General features: G+C 39.9%; 1 protein-coding gene across 1 annotated transcript; it reads left to right on the top strand.

Annotated features, from left to right (window-relative positions):
* Positions 1 to 9,238: 9,238 nt before the first annotated feature.
* Positions 9,239 to 10,403, top strand: LOC139390029 (homeobox protein koza-like). The gene is made up of 2 exons (XM_071137140.1): positions 9,239 to 9,531; positions 9,740 to 10,403. Exons 1-2 carry the CDS (start codon positions 9,330 to 9,332, stop codon positions 10,144 to 10,146), a joined length of 609 nt encoding a protein of 202 aa, XP_070993241.1. The 5' UTR covers positions 9,239 to 9,329; the 3' UTR covers positions 10,147 to 10,403.
* The last annotated feature ends 11,584 nt before the right edge of the window (positions 10,404 to 21,987 follow it).

The raw sequence follows: 21,987 nt of genomic DNA, 5'->3' as shown, positions 1-21,987 counted from the left end.
GGACATATGTATATATATATGTGTGTGTGTGTGTGTTAAATAAGAAGAACTGTATAGTTGGAGATAAAAGACTGTAAAAACACTAGGAAATCAGCATTAAGTGATTTTAAGTATTCCTACACATAGTAGAGAGACATACTGTATGATCGTATTCAAATGAATGCAAAGTTTCAAATTATTATGTTTTAGTCAAATATTGTATCTGTTTGGGATTCTTGGAGTCAATTTGCAGTCTACAAACCATCCTCTCGAGAAAAAATGATCCAGCAACTGAATCTAATTGATGATCCCTGCTTTAAATGATCTTAATCTGTGATATCAAGCGATGTTTAGAAAAGTTTGTCAAGCAATGTTTAGTACAGTTTGTCAAGCGATGTTTAGTACAGTTTGTCAAGCGATGTTTAGAACAGTTTGTCCAAATCAAACCAGGACATAAGCACTTCCCCCTCATGGCCTAGATCTAAACATCTGCAGATGGACATGTTCTTACTCAAGACACATCACTCAACTGTCTACCATCCATAAACACTCTTTTGTCCCCTGGCTAGGATGTGCTGCAGCTTACTGAAATACTGGAAAGACAACATTCTCAACAACTTTAAACAACTCATTCGTGTGCTGTTTGTATTGATAAGTTGTTTGATGCTGTTGTGAAAACAGTTAGAACTTGGAGTTCTCTCTATTTAATCAATACTCTTCCATCTATTCCACCAATGACTGAAATCTGTGTTGTAGGATTAAAATTATGTTGAATAGAATAACAGTTGTAAAACTATCTCAACAGTGTTCGTGACCAGAGATGTAATTGAAACAGAGGCATGCCATCTCAATGTTATCTGTTATTGGGATAAAAGTATGAAAGATAAACACAGAACAATGCAACGCTATGGAATGTGGATATTGGAAATGGCTTGATACAGACACCACTGTTCATTCATGAGGATGACTACATTCACACCATGAGGATGTGATACAGGCAGCCCACCAAAGGCTTTTGACTTACTGACTTACTATGGCCTAAGTAAGTCAGTAAGTAAGTCAGTAAATAGCCAAAGTCTATTTAGTCAGGGATAAAAAAAATCTGGAAAGATATTACATTTCCGTCCTCATTTACTTCCACCTATATCCCTATATTGTGGCTGTGTTTTTCTACATCTCTCAAACATTTACCAAACAGTAGGCATAGCACATTTCAGATTTCCTGTCCATCTAGCTATAATAAGAAAACAGTAAAAGATACCAATAAAATTGCATGTGAAAGATAATTCAGGTTAGAATGTTCAGTGCAGAGGAGGCTGGTGGGAGGAGCTATAGGAGGACAGGCTCATCGTAATGTCTGGAATGGAATAAATGGTACAGTATCAAACACATCAAGCATATGGAAACAGGATGTTTGACGTCATTCCATTAATTCCGTTCCAGCCATTACAATGAGCCCTAATCCTATAGCTCCTCCCACCAGCCTCCTTTGGTTTAGTGTGCAAATCAACCTAATATATTTGCAATGGAGCCTTCTGCCATAACACTGCAACTAATTTCAAGATGACAACCAACCAGGCGTAATCCATATCGATCCCCATGTTCACTCCCGTCTACAGTATATACGTACATGCAGTGACTGATTACCTTTTTGCCTGTGGAGTTGAACGTTTTAAAAACATAATATGGCCTTGGAGCCCCCTCTGCTGGCGAGACCACCATACTGTATCTCTACAGACACACACAATATAAACAGGCAGAACCAAGATAAACTGGCTGAAGACAATGTTCAAAGCCAACAGGGATAGACGGCTTTCCTCCTAAAATAATAACTGTCAGCTATGTCAGACTCTAATCCAACACAAATTAGCCGTTGACACACAAAATATCACTGACAGACAGGCAGGAGAGCAGGTGTATTCATTCTCTATCTACTAAATAAACAACATATGAAATAATATTTTCTCAACTACTTGACTGGAACGAACTACAAAAATTCCTGAAACTGGAAACACATCTCCCTCACTAGCTTTAAGCACCAGCTGTCAGAGCAGCTCACAGATTACTGTACCTGTACATAGCCCATCTATAATTTAGCCCAAACAACTACCTCTTCCCCTACTGTATTTATTTATTTTGCTCCTTTGCACCCCATTATTTCTACTTTGCACATTCTTCCACTGCAAATCTACCATTCCAGTGTTTTACTTGCTATATTGTATTTACTTCGCCACCATGGCCTTTTTTTGTTGTTGCCTTATCTCACCTCATTTGCTCACATTTTATATAGACTTATTTTTCTATTGTATTATTGACTGTATATTTGTTTTACTCCATGTGTAACTCTGTGTTGTTGTAATGTGTTGAACTGCTTTGCTTTATCTTGGCAAGGTCGCAATTGTAAATGAGAACTTGTTCTCAACTTGCCTAGCTGGTTAGATAAAGGTGAAATAAATATATTTTTTAAATACAGCAGTAATCATAACATTTATCCTAAATAGAGATAACCAATTTCCTCAGAATTACATGACCCCACTTTTATGACGCAATTGCAAGGAAAACAGCAACAAAATGCTATTACACAACAAAAAGGCCACAACACTTGTTGTAAGTGTGAAAATCATTTTAAGCCTGGGTGTCTTACTCCAACTATCATTAAATGTCTCCTTTTTTACATTTCTCACTGTAACAAGACTCATAACATATTATGGTACATAAATTATGACAACAGTGCAGTGATGATCGGTTTCAATTGACCTTTTGCTATGTGTAGATTATTACTGGATTGATTCTTGAAAAGAAAGAACAGATGCATATATTTGGTAGGCCTAAATTACCCTACAAAGTATACATAGATTCTATCTACTTTTAGCGCCTATTGACGATAGTATGTATCTTCTGGCCTGAGGAATTGTGTTAAGAGCCACAGCGCTTGCTCTTACACGCATCGGTACGGTTTTGTAATGCGTCTGTGTGTAGCTGGTGTAGATGACTCAGGCGCAGGACAGCAGATATGAGTAATGTACGCAATTTTACTCAACAATAATCACAATACACGTAAAATAAATCCAAGGCCACAATAACGGACCGCAATACAATAAACAATCACTCACAAACACACATGGGGGAACAGAGGGTTAAACAATGAACAAGTAATTGGGGGATTGAAACCAGGTGTGTAAAACAAGGACAAAACAAATGGAAAATAAAAAGTTGATCGGCGATGGCTAGAAGGCCGGTGACGTCGACCGCAGCCCGAACAAGGAGGGGGACCAATTCGGCTGAAGTCGTGACAGGTTTTGGAAACATGAGGAACATATCTTTCAATACAGCAAGCTATAAATAACGCATTTTTAAAAAAGGTTAAAATACTACACCTTTTATAGGGTTAGGGTTTGTGTTCCCACATTGCCATATCTCCATGTTACAGCTCTTGTTTATGGAAAACAGGAAGACAGGCGACCACCTGTGCTAATTAGCTATATAACATGCTCCGAACACCTGTGTTTAAGCGTAACTCGGGAAGTGTAGCTGAAGTGTAGTTTCATCAGATGTGGGCATCCATTGCTGTATGCATCTGTGCAAAACTGCTACAGTAAGTTTTTTTTAAGGATTCCTTCTCGATTATGAAAGATACAGGCCATAGGCTTCGAGAACTGTTTCGCAAGCGATGATTATTGGCATTTCTAAATGTTAAAATGCAGTTTAGGATTGTAGATCACATGAGCCAGTCGTGGATGAAGCTAATGGCTGAAAACTTTAGGGAGAAGGCAGAATGCCGTCTAGAGTTTTCGAAAGCTATATCATACCAAAATGTAACAAATGTATAAAATGTTGCAATAAACGATAAGGGAATGGTGTAACTAATTGTTGTTAGATAATATGCAATATAGATTTAACAAATCTAGTTTAACTTGTGAAAACCTCATGCATTTTCAATGCTCTCAATTGTTGGGAGTTTGGAGAGGGCACGAGTGGAGAGACATGCTTGCCTAGTGCTTCTTCAACACAGGGCAGGTCAGGGTCTACATGTAAAGTTGAGGAAGCGAGAGTTGCAAGATTTTGTACTGTTTGAATTATGTCAGGTGAACCACAAATACCTCCTTCAGTAAGTTAAATCAGCTGGAATTTTGGAAATAGCAGAAGGCTATATCACACTTTTTGTGAATCTCGAGCCTATTGTTTTGTTTGCTTTTCTTTTCGTCCTAGAGCCTAACATTGTATATTGGAAATATGGCTGTGTGGGAACCCTAACCCTAAAAATGGTATCAATTTAACCTTTTCTTTATTATTATTATTTCTCGCTGATATGAAAGATAAGGTCCTTATGCGCTCAATACCTGTACCACAAGCCATGTCTATTAATGTTCGGACCGAGCGTCAGGCTGTTAACACCCCTCCAGCCTCTTCTGTTAAATGCCTGGTCCTGTAGCTGGCACGTTCCAATCTTTATACGTGGTCTTCCCGCCAGGATGCTAATATTGTGAATGAGTGGTCTGTAAATTGGTAATTAAATGAAGTTGACGTTTCTTTTATGAAAGGGTTCTGGCGACGATTATGTCTGCTTTGGACTATTCTTATAGGCTTACAATGGAGCCTAATGTAAATATGACATTTGATTACTTTGTAAATTGAACATCTGGATCCCTATTGTCATCTGTAAATAAAATCACAACTTCTGCACCTGACCCTGCCTGCCTCCTGCAACATTTATGTTGTACTATACATAGCCTTTTTTTTTTACACACTCCTTTAGATCATAGGCTATGTGCCAAGTGAGAGATAAGTATTGGATCCTTTGCTGTGCTGCATTTGCACCAATAGAGGGCATCTCCACTTCATGATACAGTAGGTGTTAGCCAGACTCATTTCAATAAGGGTTGCATAATGAGACATGGAACATCTGGACAACTTTTGACGGTGCTGTATTGAGGCAAAAAGTAGAGAAAAGTGATTTGTACATTAAATGTGTAATGTATTCATTACAAACAGTATGAATTACACAAAATACAATTGATACTGTAGGCCTTCTAATAACAAAGAGAGAACAATAAGCCTGACACAGTATTTCACCGGATGTATAAATGTGAAGCATCCGGTTGTAGTTTCCACTCACTACCAAATATGGTGATGAGAAGAAGCCCAGTGGCCAGCAGTGGGAGAAAATGGAGAAATGTTTTTGGCTGACATTCTTCTCATTTTCTCATCAATGAAACATTTGCTCTACATAAAGTTTTCTGTTTCCAAAACTAGAATCTGTAACAAACAGAGTGGACTGCATTTTGTAGACTTGACCCTTTTCCAAAGTTGTCAAAAATCGCATTGTTTAGAAGAATTCAAGGGCGAATTGAGTTATTGCACGCACACACTTCAGTGCCCTAACGGAAATATGATAATAAATGCTAGAACACGCTAATAGGATCTCACTAGCTCATGCTTGGCTCTGCTCACCTCCTTGCTTGTTCGGCCCACTAGGATTAATTTGCTCCCATTGGAAACAACAGGCTTTGGTCCATCTTGGGTTAATTATAAAAAATATTTGATAATAAGGAAAAATGTGCAAAATATCCACATCCATTTGGTTTTATATTCAACTATTCCTCCACTCAGTCAGGAACATAGCACTGAGGTACTGAATAAAAACAAGCCTGATAGTCCAAACCAAGACTTCCTGACTGGGTGGAAACAAAACAACAGACTGTAACACATTATTATGTAGGGTGGAAGACTAATGCCTTCCTAGGCTAAAGGGTCAGATTCTAAAAAGCAAACATCTGGTGAGGCCAGCCAAGTGAAAGCTACTACATATCTGCACCATCCTATGAACTTTAGGCACACAATGGTGGTCTATAGGAGAGACAGAGACCAGTGTCCACATGATATGAGAAATGCAATCTTAATTACTCAGCTTGTTTAATAGTCAGGGTAGAGGATGACATAGCCAGGATACTGGATAAACAGGGTTTGTGCATTTACAATTAAGATAGGCATCGGGGGAAAACATTAAACAGGAAAGAGACTCAAAGACGTACACACGGGATAAAGACACTGTGAGAAGATACATCCTACAGTGAAACTTACTCACAGAGGGATCTGGGGGAGAGAGGCAGATAGAGAAAGAATTCAAGGTGAACCTTATCAAACAAAACATCTTAATACAATGTTTACATGAAAGCAACTCATGTTTGAAATTAAGTTGGACCCTAAAATATCCATGCACTGGTAAAGTTTTTCTACTTAAAGCACTAGGCTACATGATCTACTTAGAAAGGTAACTGAGATCCAATCTGTCATATAAAATACGGGGAATAAACAAAACTGGGGGTATAATGAATTGACAATAAATTGAAGTACATCTCTAAAACAAACATGTTATTTGCATTTGACCTGCAGTGTAATAAAAAAAAAAAGGGAAAGTAAAATTGAACGTAGAATGAGTAGCTTTCCATGGTGTGGTAGGGAAGAGAGATGTCAAGGGAAGCTGATGGAGGTAATAGGCGAGGGCAGAGGGCATGTGGAGGAAAACGGATCTGTTTGTCATCCCTAGATTATTGTTATTACAAACAGAGTCTCAATTCTCAGAGGACTAGTGCCACTGCAACACCCCCCTTTCCCAGGCAGAGGTCAGGCAGAAAATGGTAGAGCACAACAAACAAACAGCCGTTGAACAATGTATTTGTTGGTTAAGGAGCCGGCCTAAATCTGCTGAACACATTACCCACTCCAAGACGGCTGGCCACCCACCCTGACCCCTCCCTGGCACTAGCAGCCCACTGCAGGCGAAGACACAAGGGTCACTTACTCCCCTAGACCTGAGGTAACAGGGGCCTTTAACCCAGGCCATGGCAGTAATGAATATGACTATCCTGTTACAAACACTTAGTAATAAATCTCTCAATAATACATCTTACAGCTGAAATAACGAGCACAAAACAAAGGGCCACATCCCCAGATCTTCCAAGTCCTATCTGATCACATCACAATAGTATTTCCACTATTGAACAGTAATATTTTATTTATTAATCCTGCCATTTCTAAAGATTTCTAAAGATCAGGGAGACACTGGTAAATACAGTTGTACATTGAATTTCTTGTACTAACAAATAAATATAAATAATTTCATCCATGAAATATTATTTATAGAATGGTTAATTTTAGTCACACATGTCACATATATGAACTGGCATGACATAAAGAGATCTTAAAATAATAAAACAATGTAATTGACCACAGCAGGTCTGTCTCTATCATTAGTCATCTAGGTCATATGGGTGGCAGGTAGCCTAGCAGTTAAGAGTGCTGGGCCAGTAAGCAAAAAGTACTTAACCCTAACTGTTCCGGATAAGATTGTCTGCTAAATGACTAAAATAAAATCTAATTACATCAACACAGGGCCGGCTCAAGCAGGTCGAATCTTTTAGTGGCCCCCCTCTGGTCTGAGGAGAGAAAAATTTACTTTTTAAAGTGAATTTCCTGTAATTATACACATTTTGCAATGGGGCATAGAGAAAATGTTGCCATTTTAAAGTACATTTTCTGCAGTTCTACACATTTTGTCATGGGGCAGAGAAAACATGTAGCAATTTTATAACACCTTAAAAGCAATTCTACTCATTTTGCAATGGGGAAGAGATGCAGTTTCAGTCAAAAGTTTGGACATACTCATTCAAGGGTTTTTGTTCATTTTTACTATTTTCTACATTGTAGAATAATAGTGAAGACATCAAAACTATGACATAACACATATTGAATCATGTGGTAACCAAAAAAGTGTTAAACAAATCCAAATATAGTTTAGATTTGAGATTCTTCAAAGTAAAAGTAGCCTTGATGACAGCTTTGCACACTATTGGCATTCTCTCAACCAGCTTCATGAGATAGTCACCAGGAATGCATTTCAATTAACAGGTGTGCCTTGTTAAAAGTTAATTTGTTGAATTTCTTTTCTTCTTAATGTGTTTGAGCCAATCAGTTGTGTTGTGACAAGGTAGGGTTGGTATACAGAAGAAAGCCCTATTTGGTAAAATACCAAGTCCATATTATTGCAAAAACAGCTCAAATAAGCAAAGAGACATGACAGTCCATCGTTACTTTTAAGACATGAAGGTCAGTCAATGCAAAACTTTTAAAGTTTCTTCAAGTGCAGTCTCAAAAACCCTCAAGCTCTATGATGAAATTAGCTCTCACGAGCACCACCACAGGAAAGGAATGGTTACCTCTGCTGCAGAGGATATGTTCATTAGAGTTTCCAGCCTCAGAAATTGCAGCCCAAATAAATGCTTCACAGAGTTCAAGTAACAGACACATCTCAACATCAACTGTTCAGAGGAGACTGTGTGAATCAGGCCTTCATGGTCAAATTGCTGCAAAGAAATCACTAAAGGACACAAATAAGAAGAAGAGACTTGCTTGGGCCAAGAAACACAAGCAATTGACATTTGCTTTGCTGGTGACACTGTCTGTGATTTATTTAGAATTCAAAGCACAGTTAACCAGCATGGCTACCATAGCATTCTGCAGTGATACGCCATCCCATCTGGTTTGCGCTTAGTGGGACTATCATTTTATTCTAACAGGAAAATTAACCAATACACCTCCAGGCTGTGTAAGGTCTATTTGACCAAAAAGGAGTGATGGAGTGCTGCATCAGATGACCTGGCCTCCACAATCACCCGACCTCAACCCAATTGAGATGGTTTGGGATGAGTTGGACTGCAGAGTGAAGGAAAAGCAGCCAACAAGTGCTCAGCATAAGTGGGAACTCCTTCAAGACTGTTGGAAAACCTTTCCAGGTGAAGCTGGTTGAGAAAATGCCAAGAGTATGCAAAGCTGTCATTAAGGCAAAGGGTGGCTACTTTGAAGAATCTCAAATATAACATATATTTTGACTTGTTTAACACTTTTTTGGTTACTACATTATTCCATCTGTGCTATTTCATAGTGTTGATGTCTTCACTACTATTCTACAATGGAGAAAATAGTAAAAATAAAGAAACTCTTGAATGAGAAGGTGTGTCCAAACTTTTGACTGGTACTTTACATTTGTGAAGTTTTCTGCAGTTCTACATATTTGACATTGAGGCGTAGAGAAAATTGTGCAATTTAATTAAACTAATTCATGCTATTCTAATCATTTGCCATGTGGCAGAGATGCATTTGATTCGACAAGATGACCCGCCTCGCCAGTCGCTGCTGCTGTCATGACCACTACAGTATTAGTATAAATTGAGGCGCCAGTAAGATATGAGTCAGCCCAGTGTCCGGGACAACATTCCGTACTTGGCTTGCGCGCTTCTTTCAAGCCTTAGTCTACATTCGTTGGCAAATAAATTGGATTACTAACTGCAGAAATGTCGGAGACTGTCAAGCCACTAACTTCATTTTTCATCGAGGACATCTTGTCCATTAAAGAAAAGACACGGCTAAACGTAAGGTGCTCTTCTTCACACAAGTCCAAGGAGGGATGCGCTCAATGGAATAACCAACAGCACAATCAGGTATCACAGTCCGCGGAACTTTGCGCAAAGCACACCGCATTTGGAGCGCGGAAAGGTGAGCACATTGGATCTTATTTAGGCAACTTAAAGAAAGTGTAGGCCTATAGGCAAATTTATATTTTGACGGGGGTGTGCCAGATTCCCTGGAATTATACAAATTTATAAAAGGTAATATTCGATATATGAACCTGTGGAGTAGGCAGCTCACCAGTCAATAGCCAAATTTTGACCACAAACGGGCTAATCATTACTTTCTTTTACAGATTCCATTGCCAGCTCTAGTTCCAACACCCCAGATGCTATGAAAAGTTTTACATCAGCGGGAAAACAGAAACGCTCGCGCGCTGCCTTTTCGCATCTGCAAGTGCTAGAACTGGAGACTAAATTTAACCACCAGAAGTACCTGTCCGCTCCTGAAAGAGCCAATCTTGCTAACACGTTGAGACTGACGGAGACGCAAATTAAAATCTGGTTTCAGAACAGAAGATACAAAACCAAACGCAAGCAGCAAGCAACGGAGTACTGTAAGGATTTATTTCAAAAGTCAGAAGGACTAAATACAGAGGACGATTTAGTCAGAGCATCACTTCTCACCACGTTGTACAAAACATATCAATTCCGACCATATGTGTATGACTTTAATCGCACATGGAGACCAACTCTGTGGTGAACATTAAATCTACTGGATAATATTAATGTCAATATGGTCACTATTCCTTATGAGGGAGCATGTTAAGCTAATTATGTAACATAGGTATTTGATCTACTTTTCTATGGCTATACACTGTAACCTACCTATGTCATAAACTGTCAGCTGTCATTCTTTTTTATTTGTAGCCTATACCTCTATAAGTATGTTATCACAGCAAAAATAGTTATTTATTTGTTTTTTTCCTGAAAATGTATGTTGCAAGAAAATAAATAGTGACTGATTTGAATGTATATTTGAATGTGTATATACTTACATGCAGGAATGAATGCTTGAAATAGGGTCTACAGAAACTGTTGCTCGAGGCAAACAATGGTTGTACCTGTAGTTAAACTCTGATAATACTAGCAAATTGCATGAGCAGATAAGGGTTTGGCTGGAAAACCTGAGTGATGAGGGCCTTCTCTAAACAACAATGCTTGTCTTCTTTAACAGATAAATAGCCCCTATCCATCAATTTAAACTGAGATTTGATTCGACATCAACTTGTCTTAAAAAAAAAAACTAGAGTCTAAACCCTGTCTGAGCCGGGGAGGGGTTCTACTAAGCCAGTGGTTCCCAAACTTTTTAAAGTCCCATACCCCTTCAAACATTCAACCTCCAGCTGCTTACCCCCTCTAGCACCAGGGTCAGCACACTCTCAAATGTTGTTTTTTGCCATCATTGTAAGCCTGCCACACACACACTATACGATATATTTATTAAACATAAGAATGAGCGTGAGTTTTTGTCACAACCCGGGTCGTGGAAGGTGACAAAGAGCTCTTATAGGACCAGGGCACAAATAATAATATAATAATAATCAATAATTTTTCTCTTTATTTAACCATCTTACATATAAAACCGTATTTGTTCATCAAAAATTGTTTATAACTCACCACAGGTTAAGGAGAAGGGTATGCTTGAAAGGATATACATAACTCTGCAATGTTGGGCTGTATTGGAGAGAGTCTCAGTCTTAAATAATTTTACACAAGCAGTCTGTGCCTGTATTTACTTTTCATGCTTAGAGAGAGCCGAGAATCCACTCTCACATAGACGCGTAGTTGCAAAGGGCATCAGTGTCTTAACAGCGCGATTTGCCAAGGCAGGATACTTGGAGCGCAGCCCAAACCTGAAATCTGGCAGTGGCTTCTGATTAAATTCAATTTTCACAAAACCGCTTGTTGCAATTTCGATGAGGCTGTCTTGTTCCGATATCGGTAAGTGGACTGGAGTCAGGGCATGAAAGGGATAACTAATCCAGTTGTTTGTGTCATCCATTTCGGGAACGTACCTGCGTAATTGCGCACCCAACTCACTCAGGTGCTTCGATATACTACATTTGACATTGTCCGTAAGCTTGAGTTCATTTCCACACAAATAAATCATACAATGATGGAAAGACCTGTGTGTTGTCCTTGTTAATGCATAGAGAGAAGAGCTCCAACTTCTTAATCATAGCCTCAATGTTTTCCCGCACATCGAATATAGTCGCGGAAAGTCCTTGTAATCCTAGATTCAGATAATTCAGGCGTGAAAAGACATCACCCAGATAGGCCAGTTGTGGGAGAAACTCGTCATCATGCAAGCGGTCAAGTTTTTATGTATTTTTTAATGTGAATCACATTTTTATTTGGCGTACCCCCGACGGCATTGCGGGGGTACAGTTTGGGAACCTGTACATAGCTATATGGGATTGTTTTAAGAAGGTTTTAAGAAGGTTTTAAGAAGGTCATACCAAGGATCATTTAGCTGATTGATTTTTAATTAAGACCCCTTGAAGTATCAAAAAAATATACAAAACATGTATTTGATGAAAAAATATTTTCCTAACTGCTATTAGCCCATACAAACGCATTGAATAACAGATTCACTACATGGAACAACTGATAGTCCCCCCCAAAAAAAATCTAAAGGAAGTTTGTTATGAAGTGTCTGTCCTATATCTGAGCAATATAAGAAAGATCAGGAAACATTACTATAATTTTTTTTTTTTTTACATGCATTTAACCCTTTTTATTTGGCACTAAACATTGTCTATATATACACTTCCATTCATTTTGTCAACTGGTACTGCGGGACCTTCAGAGGAGTGGGCTTCCTAGAGCAAAACAACAGACATGTATGTGTCCGTGAGAGTCTCATCTTTCCATAGAGGGATCATAATAGTTCAGACACTACAGACGATTTTGTAAGAAGACCAATTTTCCGGATGTCTCACCTTCTGACAAATTCCACTCTAGCTCTGTCACCTTTCACCACAAATGTGGAAGTGTTACATAAGAGGATGCGGTTGATTGAGACACATCCCATGAAAAAAGAAAAATCTCGAAATTAAACTGATAGATTTTTATGGGGATGTTTGTATTATGCAAATTAGATCTCCTCGGGGGCTCGGAAATAGACCTTAGTTAATTGACCTATACTGAAGGCAGTTCCTCATTGTGGTGACTACGTGAAATGTGAAATGTTTTCCTCCACAATCACACTTAAGACAGGCAAGGGATGTGAGACAGGCAAGGGATGGACACATGGAGCTATGGGGGAAATCAAAGTTAGTGTATCCTTCAGGATCAAATATGGGACTAACACTATTGGTAGAATGCCCACAAGTAAATGGTTGTTGAGTTCAGCATGTGACTCTCGCATGGCAGCCAGGCAATCTTACACGTAATTGTGGTGATACTTTGGTAACATTTTAAGGTGCATTTTTGTCATGGTTTATGAAGGTTTCGCAAATGCTTTATAAGTAGGCTACTATAGTTAGTTTTTGTTTATATTTTATAAATCAGTAATAAACACTTATAACATATTTGATGATGGAACAGGAACAGGAGATACAGGTACTGTAGGTAGCCATACCTTCAGCATAAAAAAACAACAACATCTATCTAGGAAATGTCTTGTCTAGATCTGTCTCTCTCAGACATTATTGTTGTCCTGTCCTGACGTCAAATTGATACAGAAGATAGCACTATTGTCCTTGCCACTAGCATGTGGTTATGTGTAAAACAGAGCCACCCACACTGTATTTCTCAGTAATGTCAAGCCAGTTAATAATAGCAATCTCTGTACTGACAATGTTTTCATTGAGATAGGCAGGGTGGCGGAAGGGTAGCCTAGAGTAAGATATCATGGTGAAAAATGGAATGCCACCCACTCACCTCTGTGGCAGCCATGGAATGTACTCTCTCCAGTTGACTGTTTCCAGCAAACTCTGAAATCCATGGCTTGTATTTGGTGCCTCCTCACCCCACTCAATCACATAGCCTCCTGTAGGCATGTTGCCAAAGGGCAAGGGGCTCGCTTTTATCAGCAGAGACAGAGACACTGCTTTCCCAAGCCTGAGGTCTCAGTGTCTGGAGGGGCTGTCTACTACTCCATCTCAATTTAGCTCAATGTACCTTGATTGTCATTGGCCTGTTCTTGTGACTCATTGTACATGACTCAGACGTGTTTTGAGTTGGTGGTTTTGTTCTCCAGAAGCCCCTCTCCTGGTGCTCTCCTGGACAGATGAGTTCTCATCCATGACACAGAGTGAGGGCAGGAACAATGGGCCATGACGCTGAGTCAGACCAAGCAGCATTCACCTGCAGCACAGACCCACTCTGATCCCCTCCCCTGATAATCACTGGTCCCCCTTGCTCGAGCAGAGCCTGTCTTGATTTGATCTCAGATACAAAGAGGGTAGTGGGTGCAATGCATTTTTATCGTCCCAGTGTAGTCAAAATTCTGTTTTCCTGTGTGATTCGTATCATATGTATAACAGCTGATGAAATTAACTGTAAAAGTGTGAAAAAAAGTGATCAGATCTTCTCAAGTTCTGTCAGGTTGGATGGGGAGCGTTGCTGCACAGCTATTTTCAGGTCTCTCCAGAGATGTTCGATCAGGTTCAAGTCTGGGCTCTGGCTTGGTCACTCAAGGACATTCAGAGACTTGTCCCAAAGCCACTCCTGCGTTGTCTTGGCTGTGTGCTTCGGGTCGTTGTCTTGTTGGAAGGTGAAACTTCGCCCCAGTCTGAGGTCCTAAGCGCTCTGGAGCAGGTTTTCATCAAGGATCTCTCTGCACTTTGCTCTGTTAATCTTTTCCTTGATCCTGATTAGTCTCCCAGTCCCTGCTGCTGAAAAACATCCCCACAGCATGATGCTGCCACCACCATGCGTCACCGTAGGGATGGTGCCAGGTTTCTTCCAGACGCTTGGTATTCAGGTCAAAGAGTTCAATCTTTGTTTCATCAGACCAGAGAATCTTGTTTCTCATGGTCTGAGAGTCCTTTAGGTGCCTTTTGGCAAACTCCAAGCGGGCTGTCATGTGCCTTTTACTGAGGAGTTTATGCCACTCTAGCATAAAGGCCTGATTGGTGGAGTGCTGCAGAGATGGTTGTCCTTCTGGAAGGTTCTCCAATCTCCACAGAGGAACTCTGGAGCTCTGTCAGTGATCATTGGGTTCTTGGTCACCTCCCTGACCAAGGCCCTTCTCTCCCGATTGCTCAGTTTGGCCGGGTGGCCAGCTCTAGGAAGAGTCTTGGTTGTTCCAAAATTCTTCCATTTAAGAATAATGGAGGACACTGTGTTCTTGAGGACCTTCAACGCTGAATACTTTTTTTGGGTACGCTTACCTAGATCAGTGCATCGACAGAATCCTGTCTCTAGACAATTCCTTTGACCGCATGGCTTGGTTTTTGCTCTGACATGCACTGTCAACTGTGGGACCTTATATAGACAGGTGTATGCCTTTCCAAATCATGTCTAATCAATTGAATTTACCACAGGTGGACTCCAATCAAGTAGGAGAAACATCTCAAAGATTATCAATGGAAACAGTTTTTTTGAGTCTCATAGCAAAAGGACTGAATACTTATGTAAATATTTAGCAAATATTTCTAAAAACCTATTTTCGCTTTGTCATTATTGTGTCTAGATTGATGAGGGCTTTTATTTATTTAGTCCATTTTTGAATATGTGGGAAAAGTCAAGGGGTCTGAATACTTTCCGAATGCACTGTTATATCTTGTAGATTGAAATAATTATTTTAAAAATAATCCCCCACTAAAACAAATAAATTGTGAGGAACACAGCAACAAAGTGAAGTTTTAGCTATAAGAGTAGCCAGATAAACAGAAAATGAAATGAGGACAACATCATCCAAACATTGCTGATAAGATGACATGGTCTGGGGCTGTATGAGGAAGGGTATGTTTACAGTTGCACAACTCCAGTGTCGACAGAGGTCTGATCCAGTTCAGATAACCAAAGCCTTTATCTGGAGGTTTGACGAGGCCATGCCAATAACCTGTTTGAGACCGATAACTAACTCACTGAGCTTAGGGATCCTCCTCAGGCAACGTGCCCAACATGTTACATACAGTGGTATTTAACTGGTAACTCCAATATCAAATATAGGGATCATATCCCTATAAAATGAATAATAACAAATAGTAACCTGTTTACAAATAATGTGTAACTGTACAGTTATAAAAAGTGTAATACTTACATAGTTACATTGAATAAAAATATAAACGCAACATGTAAGATGTTGGTAACATGTTTCATGAGTTGAAATAAAAGAAACCAAACATTTTCCATACGCTTATTCCGTGTTATGCACAAATTTGTTTACATCCCTGTTAGTGAGCATTTCTCATTTGCCAAGATAATCCATTCACCTGACAGGTGTGGCATATCAAGAAGCTGATTTAACAGCATGTCATTGTGTTGGGGACAATAAAAGGCCACTCTAAAATGTGCAGTTTTGTCACACAATGCCACAGATGTCTGAAGTTTTGAGGGAGCGTGCAATTGGCATGATGATTGTCCACCAGAGCTGTTGCCAGATAATTTAATGTTAATTTCTCTACCATAAGCCACCTCCAACGTTGTTTTAGAGAATTTGGCAGAACGTCCAGCCAGCCTCACAACCACAGACCACGTGTAATCACGCAAGCCCAGGACCTCAACATCCGGCTTCTTCACCTGTGGGATCGTCTGAGACCAGCGACCTGGACAGCTGATGAAACTGTGGGTTTTGCACAACCGAAGTCAGAAACTGTCTCAGGGAACATCTTCTGCATCATCTAGTCATCCTGATCAGGGTATTTTTTTTCAACAATTATTTTCAGATAGATTATTTCACTTATACAGTGCCTTGCGAAAGTATTCGGCCCCCTTGAACTTTGCGACCTTTTGCCACATTTCAGGCTTCAAACATAAAGATATAAAACTGTATTTTTTTGTGAAGAATCAACAACAAGTGGGACACAATCATGAAGTGGAACGACATTTATTGGATATATTTGAACAAATCAAAAACTGAAAAATTGGGCGTGCAAAATTATTCAGCCCCTTTACTTTCAGTGCAGCAAACTCTCTCCAGAAGTTCAGTGAGGATCTCTGAATGATCCAATGTTGACCTAAATGACTAATGATGATAAATACAATCCACCTGTGTGTAATCAAGTCTCCGTATAAATGCACCTGCACTGTGATAGTCTCAGAGGTCCGTTAAAAGCGCAGAGAGCATCATGAAGAACAAGGAACACACCAGGCAGGTCCGAGATACTGTTGTGAAGATGTTTAAAGCCAGATTTGGATACAAAAAGATTTCCCAAGCTTTAAACATCCCAAGGAGCACTGTGCAAGCGATAATATTGAAATGGAAGGAGTATCAGACCACTGCAAATCTACCAAGACCTGGCCATCCCTCTAAACTTTCAGCTCATACAAGGAGAAGACTGATCAGAGATGCAGCCAAGAGGCCCATGATCACTCTGGATGAACTGCAGAGATCTACAGCTGAGGTGGGAGACTCTGTCCATAGGACAACAATCAGTCGTATATTGCACAAATCTGGCCTTTATGGAAGAGTGGCAAGAAGAAAGCCATTTCTTAAAGATATCCAGAAAAAGTGTTGGTTAAAGTTTGCCACAAGCCACCTGGGAGACACACCAAACATGTGGAAGAAGGTGCTCTGGTCAGATGAAACCAAAATTGAACTTTTTGGCAACAATGCAAAACGTTATGTTTGGCGTAAAAGCAACACAGCTCATCACCCTGAACACACCATCCCCACTGTCAAACATGGTGGTGGCAGCATCATGGTTTGGGCCTGCTTTTCTTCAGCAGGGACAGGGAAGATGGTTAAAATTGATGGGAAGATGGATGGAGCCAAATACAGGACCATTCTGGAAGAAAACCTGATGGAGTCTGCAAAAGACCTGAGACTGGGATGGAGATTTGTCTTCCAACAAGACAATGATCCAAAACATAAAGCAAAATCTACAATGGAATGGTTCAAAAATAAACATTCCAGGTGTTAGAATGGCTAAGTCAAAGTCCAGACCTGAATCCAATCGAGAATCTGTGGATAGAACTGAAAACTGCTGTTCACAAATGCTCTCCATCCAACCTCACTGAGCTCGAGCTGTTTTGCAAGGAGGAATGGGAAAAAATGTCAGTCTCTCGATGTGCAAAACTGATAGAGACATACCCCAAGTGACTTACAGCTGTAATCGCATCAAAAGGTGGCGCTACAAAGTATTAACTTAAGGGGGCTGAATAATTTTGCACGCCCAATTTTTCAGTTTTTGATTTGTTAAAAAAGTTTGAAATATCCAATAAATGTCGTTCCACTTCATGATTGTGTCCCACTTGTTGTTGATTCTTCACAAAAAAATACAGTTTTATATCTTTATGTTTGAAGCCTGAAATGTGGCAAAAGGTCGCAAAGTTCAAGGGGGCCGAATACTTTTGCAAGGCACTGTAATTCACTGCATCACAATTCCAGTGGGTTAGAAGTTTACATACACTAAGTTGACTGTGCCTTTAACAGCTTGGAAAATTCCAGAAAATTATGTCATGGCTTTGGAAGCTTCTGATAGGCTAATTGACATAATTTGAGTCAATTGGAGGTGTACCTGTGGATGTATTTTAAGGCCTACCTTCAAACTCAGTGCCTCTTTGCTTGACATCATGGGAAAATCAAAAGAAATCAGCCAAGACCTCAGAAGAAAAATTCTGGTTCATCCTTTGGAGCAATTTCCAAACGCCTGAAGGTACCACGTTCATCTGTACAAACAATAGTACGCAAGTATAAACACCATGGGACAATGCAGCCGTCATACCGCTCAGGAAGGAAACGAGTTCTGTCTCCTAGAGATGAACGTACTTTGGTGTGAAAAGTGCAAATCAATCCCAGAACAACAGCAAAGGACCCTGTGAAGATGCTGGAGGAAAAGGGTATAAAAGTATCTATATCCACAGTAAAACAAGTCCTATACTGACATAACCTGAAAGACCGCTCAGCAAAGAAGAAGCCACTGCTCCAAAACTGCCATAAAAAGGCCAGACTAGAGTTTGCAACTGAACATGGGGACAAAGGTCATACTTTTTTGGAGAAATGTCCTCTGGTCTGATGAAACAAAAGTAGAACTGTTTGGACATAATGACCATCGTTATCTTTGGAAGAAAAAAGGGGAGGCTTGCAAGCTGAAGAACACCAACCCAACCGTGGAGCACAGGGGGGTGGGGGGGGGGGGGGGCAGCATCATGTTGTGGGGGTACTTTGCTGTAGGAGGGACTGGTGCACTTCACAAAATAGATGGCATCATGAGGCAGGAAAATTATGTGGATATATTGAAGCAACATCTCAAGACATCAGTCAGGAAGTTAAAGCTTGGTCGGAAATGGGTCTTCCAAATGGACAATGATCCAAAGCATACCTCCAAAGGTGTGGCAAAATGGCTTAAGGACAACAAAGTCAAGTTATTGGAGTGGCCATCACAAAGCCCTGACCTCAATTCCATAGACAATTTGTGGGCAGAACTGAAAAAGCGTGTGCGAGCAAGGTCTACAAACCTGACTCAGTTACACCAGCTCTGTCAGGAGGAATAGGCTAATATTCACCAAACTTATTGTGGGAAGCTTGTGGAAGGCTACCCAAAATGGTTGACCCAAGTTAAACCATTTAAAGGCAATGCTACCAAATACTAGTTAACTGTATGTAAACTTCTGACCCACTGGGAATGTGATGAAAGAAATAAAAGCTGAAATAAATCACTTTCTACTATTATTCTGACATTTTACATTCTTAAAATAAAGTGGAGATCCTAATTGACCTAAAACAGGGATTTTTTACTAGTATTAAATGTCAAGAATTGTGAAAAACTGAGTTTAAATGTATTTGGCTAAGGTGTACATAAACTTCCGACTTCAACTGTATCTGTGACCAACAGATGCATATACGTATTCCCAGTTACGCATGTGAAATCCTTAGATTAGGGCCTAATGAATTTATTTCAATTGACTAATTTCCTTATATGAACTGTCACTCAGTAAAATCTTAGAAATTATTGAATGTTGCGTTTATATTTTTGTTCAGTGTAGTTTCACTATGCATAGTCTAACAATAAGTTGCACTGTACAGGTGCTGCTGGCTTATGGTTTCTCATTATTATGCGAGTGTGAAGTCAAATCTAAACAGATGTTCTAAATGAAAGAATAACTGTAAAAATGATGACTACATCCTCATTCATCTCTAGCAAGCTATATTTTGTGAACAAGGCCCTTGGAGGACACAGGTAGTGAAGAGGAGATAGCATCTGTTTTGACGAATTAGAAATCTGACAGTATCTCTCAGTGTGTCTCTGGCAACATGGTGTAAAAGAACATGCCCATCAAGATAAAGGAGCTTGTTGACGGCCATAGCTGAAGGTTAGAACTATAATAACCCCATGTGCTATTGTGTAGCCTGCACTTCCAGGAGCTGTGAGGGACATGGTACATTGATTTACAAACACAGTAGAGTAAAATAACCTCCTCACTGTCTCTCTTCATCCACATCGTATTTCTTTATGCTCAGACAGAGGGAGTGTCTCTCCGCCACCGGTACAAACAGTCTTTTCCAAAATCAAAGATGAGGAGTTGAAAAGGGGGAGGTCCCAATTCACCTTCCCACACAGAGGCTCATAAGCCCCCATCGTAACATGGAGCCATCAAAGCATGCCATGAGTACATAGTTGCCATACTGTAGAAAGAGGATCTGCATGTGAACAGAGGGACACCACATATTTTTAATACTCATGCCTGTGATATCAATAATGAGGAAATAAATGTTGCTTTGAAGTACAGTGGGGAGAACAAGTATTTGATAACCTGCTAAATTGGCAGTGTTTGCTACTTACAAAGCATGTAGAGGTCTGTAATGTTTATCATAGGTACACTTCAACTGTGAGAGACAAAAAATGATTTTTAAGTAATTCATTTGCATTTTATTGCATGACATAAGTACAGTGCCTTGCGAAAGTATTCGGCCCCCTTGAACTTTGCGACCTTTTGCCACATTTCAGGCTTCAAACATAAAGATATAAAACTGTATTTTTTTGTGAAGAATCAACAACAAGTGGGACACAATCATGAAGTGGAACGACATTTATTGGATATTTCAAACCTTTTTAACAAATCAAAAACTGAAAAATTGGGCGTGCAAAATTATTCAGCCCCTTTACTTTCAGTGCAGCAAACTCTCTCCAGAAGTTCAGTGAGGATCTCTGAATGATCCAATGTTGACCTAAATGACTAATGATGATAAATACAATCCACCTGTGTGTAATCAAGTCTCTGTATAAATGCACCTGCACTGTGATAGTCTCAGAGGTCCGTCAAAAGCGCAGAGAGCGTCATGAAGAACAAGGAACACACCAGGCAGGTCCGAGATACTGTTGTGAAGAAGTTTAAAGCCGGATTTGGATACAAAAAGATTTCCCAAGCTTTAAACATCCCAAGGAGCAATGTGCAAGCGATAATATTGAAATGGAAGGAGTATCAGACCACTGCAAATCTACCAAGACCTGGCCGTCCCTCTAAACTTTCAGCTCATACAAGGAGAAGACTGATCAGAGATGCAGCCAAGAGGCCCATGATCACTCTGGATGAACTGCAGAGATCTACAGCTGAGGTGGGAGACTCTGTCCATAGAACAACAATCAGTCGTATATTGCACAAATCTGGCCTTTATGGAAGAGTGGCAAGAAGAAAGCCATTTCTTAAAAATATCCATAAAAAGTGTTGTTTAAAGTTTGCCAAAAGCCACCTGGGAGACACACCAAACATGTGGAAGAAGGTGCTCTGGTCAGATGAAACCAAAATTGAACTTTTTGGCAACAATGCAAAATGTTATGTTTGGCGTAAAAGCAACACAGCTGAACACACCATCCCCACTGTCAAACATGGTGGTGGCAGCATCATGGTTTGGGCCTGCTTTTCTTCAGCAGGGACAGGGAAGATGGTTAAAATTGATGGGAAGATGGATGGAGCCAAATACAGGACCATTCTGGAAGAAAACCTGATGGAGTCTGCAAAAGACCTGAGACTGGGACGGAGATTTGTCTTCCAACAAGACAATGATCCAAAACATAAAGCAAAATCTACTATGGAATGGTTCAAAAATAAACATATCCAGGTGTTAGAATGGCCAAGTCAAAGTCCAGACCTGAATCCAATCGAGAATCTGTGGAAATAACTGAAAACTGCTGTTCACAAATGTTCTCCATCCAACCTCACTGAGCTCGAGCTGTTTTGCAAGGAGGAATGGGAAAAAATGTCAGTCTCTCGATGTGCAAAACTGATAGAGACATACCCCAAGCGACTTACAGCTGTAATCGCAGCAAAAGGTGGCGCTACAAAGTATTAACTTAAGGGGGCTGAATAATTTTGCACACCCAATTTTTCAGTTTTTGATTTGTTAAAAAAGTTTGAAATATCCAATAAATGTCGTTCCACTTCATGATTGTGTCCCACTTGTTGTTGATTCTTCACAAAAAAATAC

Source organism: Oncorhynchus clarkii, chromosome 30 (assembly GCF_045791955.1).
Source record: "Oncorhynchus clarkii lewisi isolate Uvic-CL-2024 chromosome 30, UVic_Ocla_1.0, whole genome shotgun sequence".
In the NCBI taxonomy this organism is placed as follows: Eukaryota; Metazoa; Chordata; class Actinopteri; order Salmoniformes; family Salmonidae; genus Oncorhynchus; species Oncorhynchus clarkii.
The sequence above is the reverse complement of the archived record's forward strand: the minus strand, read 5'-3'. Positions and strand labels throughout refer to the sequence as shown.

Bases quoted from the DNA above. Each gene is read 5' to 3' on its own strand.
- LOC139390029 (XM_071137140.1), top strand. From the start codon at position 9,330: ATGTCGGAGACTGTCAAGCCACTAACTTCATTTTTCATCGAGGACATC. The intron at 9,532-9,739 runs GTGAGCACATTG...TTTCTTTTACAG, and splicing joins CGCATTTGGAGCGCGGAAAG to ATTCCATTGCCAGCTCTAGT.